Here is a 12,901-nt window from a genome sequence, read left to right as displayed (position 1 = left end):
CTTATGATGGATTTGTTGGTGATGTTAGCGACTGGTAAAATCTTCACAAAGCTTGATCTTCGTGAAGCATATTACCGGGTGCGTATCTGACCAGGGAATGAATGGAAAAGCACCTTCAACTGTCCCCTGGGGAATTCCAGGTGATGCCATTCGGACTACAGGGTGCTTCGGCCATGTTTATGCAACTAATCAATAAGGTGCTCCCTGATTTTTTGTACCGGGGGTCCTGGTATACCTCGACGACATTCTGATTTACACAAATACCATGGAGGAGCACATTAGGTTAGTAAAACAAGTATTGACAAGATTGTTAGAGGCCCGACTGTTTGTGGAACTCTCCAAGTGCGAATTTCACTGTACGGAGGTAGACTATTTGGGGTCTAGGAATCCTGGAGAGGGGATTGAAATGGACCCCAAAAAGATGGAGACAGTGTTGGAATGGCAAGCACCACAGACTAGAAAACAACTGCAGAGCTTCCTTGGGTTTGCCAATTTTTATAGGCAATTTATCCCGTCGTTTGCTCAGGTTGCTTTGCCTTTAATGGACCTATTACGCACAAAAACAACATCAACTGTTAAACCCAAACCAGGACAAATATTGAACTGGTCTCCTGAGTGCCAAAAAGTGTTTGAACATTTAAAAGGGTTGTTTGCCAGAGAACCTATTTTCAAGCACCCGGATATGTCAAAACCTTTTGTTATACAGGCTGATGCGAACGATGTTCTTATAGGGGCCATACTCTTGGAAAGGAATACACAAAACGAGTTCCAACCTTGTGCATATACATCGCATAAACTAACACCAGCAGAAAGAAACTGGGCTGTATGGGAAAAGGAGGCGTTTGCTGTGAAATGGGCTTTACAGACATGGAGACATTTATTAGAGGGTTCTGACAAAGCTTTTGAGGTTTGGACAGATCATAAGAACCTGGAAGCACTCCAAACGCCCCATAAACTGTCTCCCAAACAGGTTAGATGGGCGCAGTATTTCCAACGTTTTAAGTTCGTTTTCAAATATGTACTGGTAAGAAAGAATTTCTTAGCGGATGTGTTATCACGCATGCCCCAATACAATAGCAAGAGGGATGGAATAATGCAGGCCCTAGTACTCCCTACACAGACTGGAACACGTGTGATGGACAAAACACGATTGAAAAGTGACTGGGTAAATGTCCTGAAAAAGGAATCAGAGTCTGACCCATGGTTACTGGCTAACACAAGGTTGGTTACCCACCGAGAAGGCTTAGCATGGAGTGGGGACAAATCCTGACGTTGTTGAGACTCAAGGTGATGGGGCAATGCCATGATGTCAAAACAGCAGGGCATTTTGGGTTTCTAAAAACCTTACATCTAATCAGGAGGCAATTCTGGTGGCCTAGAATGCGCACAGACATTGAGGAATATGTCAGAGGATTTCTGATCTCTGCCACCTCCAAACCATGACCAGGGAAACCACTCAGTCTCTTACAAACAATTGCTGAACCCAGTAGACCATGGGATGAAATCGCCATGGATTTCATAGTAGAACTACCACGCAGTAAAGGGCATACTGTAATATGGACTGTGCTCGATTTGTTTTCCAAACAGGCCCATTTCATCCCATATAAAGGGTTACCATCAGCACAAAAGTTAGCTAAACTCTTTATTCAGCACATATATCACCTACATGGAGTACCGAAACGAGTCATATTGGATAGAGGGGTACAGTTCACCGCTATATTCTGGAGGGCATTTCTACGCTACATCGGGTCAGAACAGGGACTTAGCTCCGCATTCCATCCTAGCACCAACGGAGCCGTTGAACGTGCCAACACTATGGTGGAACGGTACCTATGGTCCTATGTATCATATCAACAGAACGAGCGGTACGAGCTATTACTGTTTGCGGAGGCAGCTTATAACAATTCGATTCACCGTAGCACGGTTACACACCATTCAGAATAGTAACACGGAAAGAGTTTCCTGCCATTCCAGACCTGAATATACAAGCCCTCGAACCTAAGTCAATAGCAGAATGGACAGAAAACATACAAAGAGTATGGCCCCACGTGAAAGAAGCCCTGGAAAAAGCATCTAAAGAATACAAACAAGCCAATAAAAAGAGGGATGATTGCCCGCCGTTCAGGGTAGGGGAGCGGGTATATCTGTCTACTAAATACCTACGGTTACGAATACTCAGTAAGAAACTAGGTCCCAAGTTTATAGGACCATTCACCATAATTAGAGTGATAAACCCAGTAACTGTGGAATTAAAGCTATCCCCCTTGTTGGGTATTACACCCAGTGTTTCATAGTAGCTTACTAAAACCAGTGACGAACCCCCGTGATCCCAATACATACCCGGCCCTGTATCGGGGACCCATTACGAGGTCAAAAAGATTGTTGATTCTAAATACCATAAGGGGACCCTTAAATATCTAATTAAGTGGAAAGGATATCCAGATACGCCTCATAGGTACGGAAACGGGACATCAATGCTCCGAGCCTATTACGGCGATTCCACAGGGCATACCCCAAAAAACCAGGCAGCGCAAAGGATTAACACTAATATCTCCTTTTCTCATTTCAGACAGAAGCCTGGTAGGGGGAGCTGCCTGTCGAGCGTCAAGCAACACTCGACACCCTGATGTCTTGGCAATGCAGGAGGGGGCCCATAGGCACTGGTGATGGTGATGGGAATGCGGCTAGGTATCATATGCGCTGGTGGTGGGATATAGGGTTCGGATCGAGACTGGGAATAGCTGATGTCGGGTAGCAGCCGGCAGCCAGCTGAGAGCACTGGAGCCTAGATGACATCATAAGCCTGTGGCCACGCTGATCGGACCGGCGGCAGATTCGAAACAGCCGCATTCCAGCTGACTGATCGTGGCTATGATCATGCCAGCAATCAGCACGGGGCGGACCTATAAAGGATGCTAAAGGGTGGATGCCTTCAGTTCCGACTTTGTTAGTGTAATCGATCCGACACCGACTGGAAGCTATCTTATAGCAGGAGAATAAACCGGATTTCCCAATCGAAGATGGCGTCTTGTTTTCCCAGATCCCTGCACTGGCAGCCTAGTGGGGCCGAGAGGTGTATTTCTTGTCCAATTGTTACCCCAGTGAAATTACTAGTTTATGCTTGGAATGGGATCACCCTAATTTGTTTATCATTTCAAAGATTTATAAATTTCAGAATTTGAGAATTCCTCCATAAACTTTTTCTTGTTCTTTTCTCAATAAAAACAACAACAACCCAGCACTGAAATAGTTTTTTTTAAGAAAAGAAATATACTACATCAAATAGACAGCCAATACAGGTTGTCCTCAACTTATGACCATAATTGAACTCAAAATTTATGTTGCTAAGTGACAAATTTGTTAAGTGAATTTTGCTCTATTTTATGAACTTTCTTGCCACTGTTCAGTGAATCCCTGCATCTATCAAGGTAATAACCCTGTTAAGTGAATCTGATTTCCCCATTTACTTTCTTTGTCTGAAAACTGCAAAAGGGGATCACATGACCATAGGACACTGCAACCATCATAAATATGAGTCAGTTGTGCATGAATTTTGATCATGTGACCATGGGAATGCTGCGATGGTCCTATAAAAACGGTCATAAGTCACTTTTTTCACTGCCGTTGCAAGTTTAAATGGTCACTAAATGAACTGTTGTAAGTCAAGGACTACCTGTACATGCAAAGATAAAAATAAGCAGAGAAATTGCTACTAGTCCTATAGTGATAGTATTTCAAATGAGACTCATCTAGCAATTCTTTGTGTGTGTATGGGGAAAAATGTGAGCCACAGGAGGAAGAAGTATGTTTTCTATTGCTTCAGGGTTTTGTTCCCTTTTGTTAATGCTTTCCTTTAACTATTGCAACCGTGTTTCCCCAAAATGAATGTTGGCTGACGACCCCCAGGAGGAGAGCCTTCTCTGTGATGGCGCCTACCCTCTGGAACAATCTACCCCTAGAGATACGAGTGATCCCAGACCTCCGGACTTTTCGTCGGGACCTTAAAACCTATTTCTTTCAGTTATCCGGGCTGGCCTGATTTTATATTGGTTTTTAAAATTGATACTGATTTTAATTGGAATGTTTTAAATTATGGGCCAAACTTTATTTAATTATTTTAAAACTATTTTAACTTTTGTGTACAAATGTTTTATTTTTGGCTGTTCACCGCCCTGAGTCCGAAAGGAGAAGGGCGGTATAGAAATTTAAATAAATAAATAAATAAATAATAAATAAAAATAAAACAGGGTCTTATTTTCCTTTGAAACCCCCCCCCCCAAATAAGGGCTTGGCCTTATTATCGTGGGGTCTTATTTTGGGAGTGCAGGAGGTGGTGAGCATGGGACTGGATGTCCCATCGCTGCCGTCGCCTCCCCTTCCTGTTCTTCGCGCCGGCTGAGCAGCCCAACACGTCCCACCCCACCCCAATGGCAACAACTACTTCCCTTCCCCTTGCCGTCTCTTCTCCCTCGCTGGGCATGACAGGGTCCTGCCCCTCACTTAGCCACCTGCCTCCTTTAGGGATGCAATTTGGGGGTGGCAGGTAGGATGGGTCAGAAGCAGGACGGGTGTCTTACCTTTCCAGTTCCGTCATGTTCCTCGCCGTTGTGTCCAGGGAAACACTCTATAAAAGAAAACCTTCTCGCGACTTCAATCAAACTTCTTGAACTTGCGAGGTTTTCTTTTACAGCATGTTTCCCTGGACATAATGGCGAGGAAAGTGACGGAGCTTGAAAGGTAAGACGCGCGTCTTGCGGCCCAACACATCCCATCCCATCCCAATGGCAACAACAGCCTGGCTGCTTCCCTTCCCTGCTATCTCTTTATCAAGAGGGGTGGCAGGTGGGGCGGGGGAGAAGCAAGACATGTGGAGTGAGAGGTGGCTCCCCTTGCCGTCTCTTTTGCCCCCCTCACCGGGCATGGCAGGGCGCCTGCCCCTTGCTTAGCCACCGGTCCCTTTTATGGATGCAATTTGGGGGTGGCAGTTGGGGCGTGTGAGAAGCGGGACACTGTTCTTACCTTTCAAGCTCTGTCGCTTTCCTCTCTGTTGTGTCCAGGGAAACAAACTATAAAAGAAAATCTTCTCGCGAGTTTAATCAAACTTCTTGAACTCACAAGGTTTTCCATTGATGGCTGTGGTGTCATCCAGACATGGGTTGCTTCAGTTGGATCTGCTGTTGGCTGAGTCATAGTTTTTTGACCACACCCCTTGCTCCTCCCTTTCAGGCTCAGTTTCGACTCAGTCGGCCTGGGTAGACCGGTAGAGTCTACCCAGCTCTTTTTTGGAGCGTCCTGGTCTACCAGGTTTCTTCTTCACTCCTGGCAGCCGCCATTTTGGGTGGTTCCCTTCGATCTGCCATTTTTGTGTTTTTGGTGGGATTGGAGTCCTATATCACCAACAAAGCAGCACACAGGGCTTGGAACACTTTACCACCAACTTAAATAGCAATTCCTGGCAGCAGCTCCAGGATTGCTTATTTTGGCCGCTGCCGCCCTCAGCAACCTCAGAACACCAACGATCAGCTGTAGGGCAGCCCTTTGAAGCGCCGTGGCAATTTAAAAGCACCTTTTTTGCCGCTTTGCCACCAACGAGCCTGGGAGAGAGGTTTGGATGCAATTACCTCTATTTCTCATACCACCAACGAAGTTTTCTTCTATTGAAGAGTAGCAAGGTTATTCCTTGCTCTCTCCCTGTGGCATATTCCAGCCATCGGTTCCTCGAATCATGGCTTTGGAGGCGCTGGATAGGGACTGTTTCTAGGTGCTACCTGGACAGTCACCTCTGAAGCAGAGTTTATCCTGCTCACGTGTGTGCTGGCAGCCATTGGCCTGCTCCGACATAGCTGCCGCCATTTTTTCTTCCTCCATGTGGCGAAAGTGAAACTAATTCTTCTCCAGTCAACATCTTGGTTGCAGTGAGTATAAAACAAGATGGCGGATCGCTCTTTTCAAGAGGAGAGAGTTACCATGTCTCAAGAGGAGGGAGCTTTCTGGAAAGAAAGACACTTGCAAGCACCTTTCTAAAGCAGAGGAGGAGGATCTGGAAAGGAGGCATAAAACCTTAGAGAAGCAGATTACTAAGACTGCTGCAAATGTGCCTGAAAAAGAGGTTTCTACTCTTCCCCCTACTCCCTCCCTCCCTGTTCCTGCAGTTAACCAGGCCTGGTCATTGGAAGGGGAGGGAGGGTTTCTTCTTCAAGAAGAACAAGGCACAATTCAAAATCTCTTTGCATGCCAATTGATTACTCCTGCAACCCCTGAATCTGGCAGAAATGTGGCAGGAGAGCTTCTGCAGGGGAATTCACCTTACCAGAAAAAACTCCAGACGACCCTTTTAAAAATCTGCCAGAAGGATTAAAAATCTTAATTGATCAGGCCATTGCCTCTTGCATGACAGCTGCCTTTCAGGGTCATCACACTTTCAGGGTCATCACAATAATTTCAGAACGTTCCGCCCAAATCAGAGGCTCTCCTTCAGTTAGCCTTACTGGATCTCATTCTCCTGCAGCTTCCAGGGTAAGTGAAGCATTTGCCTTTGAAGAAGAACGCCACTCTGACTTATCAGATGATGGGGGGGGGGTGATTCAAGACACACCTGCTTTTACAGGTTTATTTCCCCCAAATAGATTCAAGTCCTTATTGCATAAGGCACGAATTACTGCTGCATTAAAAGAGGATGATTACCTCAAGGAAGCGCAGGAAGCTCAACAGAGTCAAACACAGGGCCTTTTTTCTGAGCCTCCTCCTGAACAATGTTTTATTCCAACCCCACAATTGTTCATAGACGTGGTTAAAAAGCAATGGTCTAGTCCTGCAGCCCTGTCTTCCGCACATGGTTCAGATAGAAAATATTATGCTGTAGCATCCAAGTTTGCCCAATTATTAAAGGTTCCCCCAGCAGACAGTCCTGTAGCAGCTCGCTCTTCTTCCTCCTCTTCCTATGTGGCAGGGGATACATCTGAAGGTCTCTGACCGGAGTATAAAAAAATTGAAATTTCTTTTTAAAAAGAACCATCAGGCTGCAGCATGGGCAATTCAGACGGCTTCCTCGGCCTCATTTTTTAATTGAACCATCATTCTCTGGATCCAACAATTACAGGCCAGAGTACCTTCTAGTGAGATTCGCCTCCATCAGGATATTAATAAAATCATAGCTGCCACTCAATTTTCAGCTGATGCTACTCTAAATTTGGCCAAATATGCGTCTAGGGTGCTAGCCTCTACAGTGTCAGCTCGCAGGCTGCTCTGGCTTTGCCAGTGGCCAGCAGATCTTAAGGTTAAATGGTGTTTGGCTGCAGCTCCATATTCAGCAGAGAAATTGTTTGGTGAGTCACTTGATCCTCTTCTTATTGAGACACGTGACAAGCGAAAAGTTCTACCTTCAACATCTAAACGTTCTGACAGAAGGTCCTCTCCCTATTACAGGAGGGCGTCCTTTCGCACCTATTCCCAGGAAAGCCCCTCCCATCAGGTGTATCTTCAGGGACCAAACCGGTCTTCGGACCGTCAATCCTTTCAAGACAGGAACAAGCAATTCCCGCAGTCTAAGCGGTCTTTTCGTGGCTCTGGCTACTGCCAATCCTGCGATCATAAATGACTTACCGCCCAATCCGCCCACTGGAGGACGCTTGGCCTTCTTCACGGACAGGTGGGAAAGCTCAACCCCAGATCTCTGGGTCCTCTCGATAGTAAAATTTGGTCTTCCCCTAGAATTCCTCTCCATACCTCCGAACTGCTTCATCCAATGCCCACCTTCAAACAGCAAGTCCAGACGATAACTGATGGACCAAGCTGTTCAACACCACCTGCAAATTCACGCCATAGAGGAGGTTCCCCACAGTCAGTGGAAACAGGGCTATTACTCCATCCTTTTCGTGGTTCCGAAGCGTTCGGAGGGGTGGAGAGCGATTCTAGATTTAAAGTCCCTCAACTCATACATAGTTTATCGCAGATTCAAAATGTGTTCATTAACCTCTATTCTTCAGGAGATTCGTCCCAATGATTTTCTAGTTTCTATAGATCTCATGGAGGCTTACCTTCACATTCCCATTCTGGCAAAGCATCGGAAATATCTGTGTTTCAGCTACACAGGAAAACATCTGCAGTACAGAGCTCTTCCCTTCGGGCTGGCCTCGGCCCCAAAGGTCTTCACAAAGGCCCTGGCGGTCGTAGCAGCCCACCTAAGGCTGAAACTGGTCAGACTGCAGGCTTATCTGGACAACATTCTAATTCAGGCTCATTCTTACGACCAAGCCTTACACAATCTGGACCTCACAATTCGAACCTTGAACGACCACGGGTTCCTGGTCAACTACAAGAAAAGCCAGTTAGTTCCAGAGAGTAAGGGAGCAGTCTGTCTATCCTTGGAACGGTGGTCTGACATACGGGACCTGGTGACACAAATTCACAGAAACCCGTCAGTTCCCTTGGCCACCTTGTCCAAACTCCTAGGCAAGATGGTCTCCTGTGTTCAGATCGTTCCCTGGGCACACCTTCACACTCAACACATACAGTGGTTCCTGCTTCCCTTCCAGCGAAAGCATCAGGCTCACACCATGACCACAGTCAGGGTTCCCCTCTAAGTCGGGCGAGCACTACATTGGTGGACATCGCCTTCTCTAGACAAGGGATGTCTCTTCACGGATCAAGACAGACTTGTCCTTACTACAGACGCCAGCCTGTCCGGCTGGGGAACCCATCTTGATTCGCAGGTAGTGCAAAGATGTTGGTGTGCAACAGATCTAACCAACCCTATCAATTGGCTAGAGTTGAAGGCCATTCGCCTAGCCCTCAGACATTTTCAACAGACTGTACAAAACCGCCATGTCCTGATATTGACTGACAACATTGCTGCAAAAGCACATGTCAATCGTCAAGGGGGAACTCGTTCAAGGCGACTCATGGAGGAATCCTTTCGACTTGGCAAGTGGACCAAGCAATATCTCCTCTCCATTCGAGTGGACCACATAGTGGGGACGGAGAACACCCAGGTGGATTTCCTCAGCAGGATCCAGGTGGACAACGCCGAGTGGCAGATCCATCCAGACATATTCCAAAAGATATGCAACAGGTTTGGGATTCCGACCATAGACCGCTTTGCAATGAACCTGAATACTCAGCTTCCTCGATTCTTCTCAAGGTTCCTGACACTGGGGGCGGAAGGGGTCAATGCTCTCCGACTCAAATGGCCACCCGGACTTCACTATGCCTTTCGTCCATTACCCTAATCCAGGCTCTGCTTCGGAAGGTCATCACCAACAGGGTGGAAATTATCCTCGTGGCTCCACACTGGCCACGTCGCCCATGGTTTGCGGACCTGGTCAGTCTCTCCATATCACAACCTTGGGAGATTCCATCAGATCAGGTCATTCTGCGCCAGGGGGCCCTGATTCATCCGGAACCTTAGTGGCTCCAACTGACTGCCTGGCACTTGAAAGGGTCCTCCTAAAATGGGACAAGTATTTAGATAGGGTTATCCACACCATGCAAGCCTGCAGACGCAGGTCCACAGTTAGGCTTTACAATGCCACCTGGCTAGTTTTTTTATAGGTAGTGTAAGTCCCGCCAGATCAACCCACTTTCAGCCTCCGCTCCTCAGATACTTGAATTCCTGCAGGATGGCTTGGACCGTGGTCTGGCCCATAGCACCCTTCGGAGGCATGTGGCGACCATATCTACGCCCTTGTCCGGTGCCACCGGGGAGCCACTTACTCATCACCCAGTTATCAAAAAATTTCTAAGAGGAGTCAGTCTTTTACGGTCCTTTTCAATTCATAGATACCCCACTTGGGATTTGTCCAAAGTGCTTAAGGCATTAACTGGTTTTCCTTTGAGCCTCTCCGCACTGTCCACCTTCATTTCCTCGCTTGGCCATAACGTCAGCTCGCCGCATATCTGAGCTGGCAGCCCTTTCTATTCGAGAAGATCTCTGTGTTTTCAGACCTGTCACTGTTGTCTTGCGTCTGGATCCCTCCTTTATCCCTGAAGTAAATTCCCTCTTTCACAGGACTCAGGAGGTTGTTCTCCCTAATTTTTGTCCAAGGCCTTCTCATGACTTGGAGCGGAGGTGGCACTCCTTAGATGTGTGGAGGGCTCTCAAAATTTACATTAAGAGAACTTCCCCTTTCAGAAAATCTGAGGCCTTATTTGTTTCATTTTTACCAAATTCTTTAGGGTATAAGGTCTCCTCCGTGACAATTGGTCGCTGGATCAGAGCTTGCATCTCCTTGGCATATCAAGCCCAGGCGATTCCTGTTCCCAGGCGCATTATTGCTCACTCCACGCTGAGTGCTGCTACCTCAGCGGCCTGGGCAACTCAGGCCTCCCTTGAGGAGGTCTGCAGGGCGGCCACCTGGTCTACTCCCTCACCATTTATTCACCATTATAATTTAGATGTTTTCGCTTCAGCTGAAGCATCATTTGGCATGAGGGTATTGCAACAGGTGCATCAGACCGGGGCTTCTCCAGGCCCTTCGGCATCCCACCCTTAGGACTGCCAAAACTTTGGTATGTCCCATGTCTGGACGATGCCACAACCATCAATGGAAAATGGGCATTAGACTTACCTTGAATGCCTGTTTTCATTGAAAGGATGTGGCATTGTCCAGCCCCTCCCTCTGTCTCAGGGCCTGTACCCGGTCCTTTTTTCTAATGTTCAAGGAGTTTGTTTTCCAGTTGCTGTATTAGACCGGTTCCTATCTCTAACGGTGTTGGTTCCTGTTGGAGATTTTTCTTGTGGCCTTTATTTGCCGAAACTGAGCCTGAAAGGGAGGAGCAAGGGGCGTGGTCAAAAAATATGACTCAGCCAACAGCAGATCTGACTGAAGCAACCCATGTCTGGACGATGCCACATCCTTTCAATGAAAACAGGCGTTCAAGGTAAGTCTAATGCCCATTTTCTTTTACAGCGTGTTTCCCTGGACACAACGGTGAGGAAAACGATGAAGCTTGAAACGCGTCTTGCTTCTTCCCCGCCCCACCTGCCACCTCTCTCGATAAAGAGACAGCGGGGAAGGGAAGCAGCCATGCTGCTGTTGCCATTGGGGTGGGGTGGGACGTTTTGGGCCGCTCGGCTGGCGTGAAGAGCCGGGAAGGGAGGGCATATCTCCCCTTTCCTCCCCTCCGGCCTCGCTGCCTCAACTCATTTTGATTGCGTGGCAAGGAACCAGAGGAAATGGCGGGACCGGCTGTGCATGCATGTAAGTAGTTGGTGGGGGGGCTTATTTTGCAGGAGTGGCTTATATTATTGCATGTGCTGAAAAGCCTGATTGGGCTTATTATCCGGACATGTCTTATTTTTGGGGAAACACTGTAATAAATTAGGGTCCAGACCTCAGAATATGCATTTCTTCAAAAGGTTTGCACTGAATTTAGCAAAAAACTGGACTCATATTGTGCCTTGTCTCTTCTTGCTTACTTTCTTCGATCCTTCCTTCACCTCCACCCAACCTATTACTCGCTCCCCACACCTGGTAGCAACCCCACACCTGGTAGTATCTGTGGGCCTGGGATTTGCAAGTTTCTGCTGGCTTTCCTGTTAACTTCAGTTGTGGGAAGTCAGAATGAAATTGTGTTGCCTAACAGCTATCCGATTCAATTAATGATGGTCATTGGGACTGCAGGGATTGCCTTTGCTAAGTAAAGTGATTCATGCTTTACCACCAATTGCTTAGTAATGGAAATTCTGGTTCCAATTTCTATTGTAAATTGAGGATTACTTGTTGATGTTTCAAAACTTACAGGAGGATGAACACAGTTCTAGTTTGCAATACTTTAAAGCAGCCCCTCCCACTTGGGGTTGCATAGGGCTTCTTGCGGTCTTAGGGAAAAAATGAAACTGCTTTAAGGTGCTGGGAGAGGGCCTAATTTGTACTCTCATGTGCTCCAAAGCACTTTTTGGGGATTGAATCCAAAGCACTGCCCAGCCCTTCGGTTACAGCTCAAGCAGCTCCATGGTAATACAGTGTATTAGCTGTGCTCCCTATGATGTGATTCAGTTAACTATTTATTTATTTAACCAAACAGATCAGTTAGTGAATATGGTATGCTTATGTTCTCCACTGTTTGTTCCTCCACATTCAGGAAGAGGCAGAACTATCTGTTCCCTTCGTATAGATATTTGCACAGTATCTGTACATTTCATCATATTCTGCCCCCAAACAACAAGGAGAAGAGTTATAGGTGCTTAAAAAAGGAAGCATTTAACAAAAATGTAGTTCAAAATATTCTGTTAGGTAGACCAGGAGATTGACTTAGTGTAAGGCAATTTCCTGAATATCTATATATTTGTAATGGCTGGCGCCGCCAGTATTAATAACTGACCCGGCTGTTTGTGCTGACACAATGCAGGCAGCATTGTCTTTGCTGGCTTTCTGTTTTCCCCTTGGCCAGCAGTGCAGGACGAATAAAATAGCAGCCTTTGCTGCATACCTGCAATTTAACATTGTATGGATATCCCCATACAATGCAGAAAAGAAAAATGCACAAACTTAAAAACAAAACAAAACATTTCCCCGTTTTATCATCTTCAGTTGTTCCTCCAGGACACATTTTGGTTATTTGTGTGAATGGAAAGATTGGTCTAAAATCTTGCAAAGATGGTACATTTTTGCAAAACGCTATTCCCAAAATAGAAATCCTATTTCTTCTTTTCTACAGGAATATTCCTGTTTCTTTTGTTATGTGTTTTGAAGGGATGAGCATTAACATGGGGAGGTTTTCTTTTAACACATTTTATATCTATTTTCTTGTCAGCTAAACTTACCAAGCGATCTCAGGAGAGAGAGAATCTCGGTATGCTGGTTTGGTCACCCAATCAGAATATTTCAGAAGCAAAATGTAAGTTACTGCTTTGTTTCTGTTTTACTTACTTTTTTTTCCACAGTGCTCTTTATTATATAAA

At 46.3% G+C, this 12,901-nt stretch overlaps 1 protein-coding gene across 2 annotated transcripts in view; it reads left to right on the top strand.

The window, feature by feature from the left end:
• Positions 1-12,901, top strand: part of RCOR1 (REST corepressor 1) — a 182,247-nt gene that overhangs the window by 60,443 nt on the left and 108,903 nt on the right. For both annotated transcript variants that reach the window (XM_034418516.3, XM_034418517.3), the window contains exon 3: positions 12,754-12,837. In XM_034418516.3, the coding sequence (XP_034274407.2) occupies positions 12,754-12,837 (84 nt within the window). The remainder of the gene's footprint in view (positions 1-12,753; positions 12,838-12,901) is intronic.

This window comes from Pantherophis guttatus, chromosome 1 (assembly GCF_059756535.1).
Source record: "Pantherophis guttatus breed Tessera chromosome 1, ASM5975653v1, whole genome shotgun sequence".
NCBI classification, from domain to species: domain Eukaryota; kingdom Metazoa; phylum Chordata; class Lepidosauria; order Squamata; family Colubridae; genus Pantherophis; species Pantherophis guttatus.
Note: the sequence above shows the minus strand (reverse complement) of the source record. Positions and strands in the feature narration are given on the sequence as shown.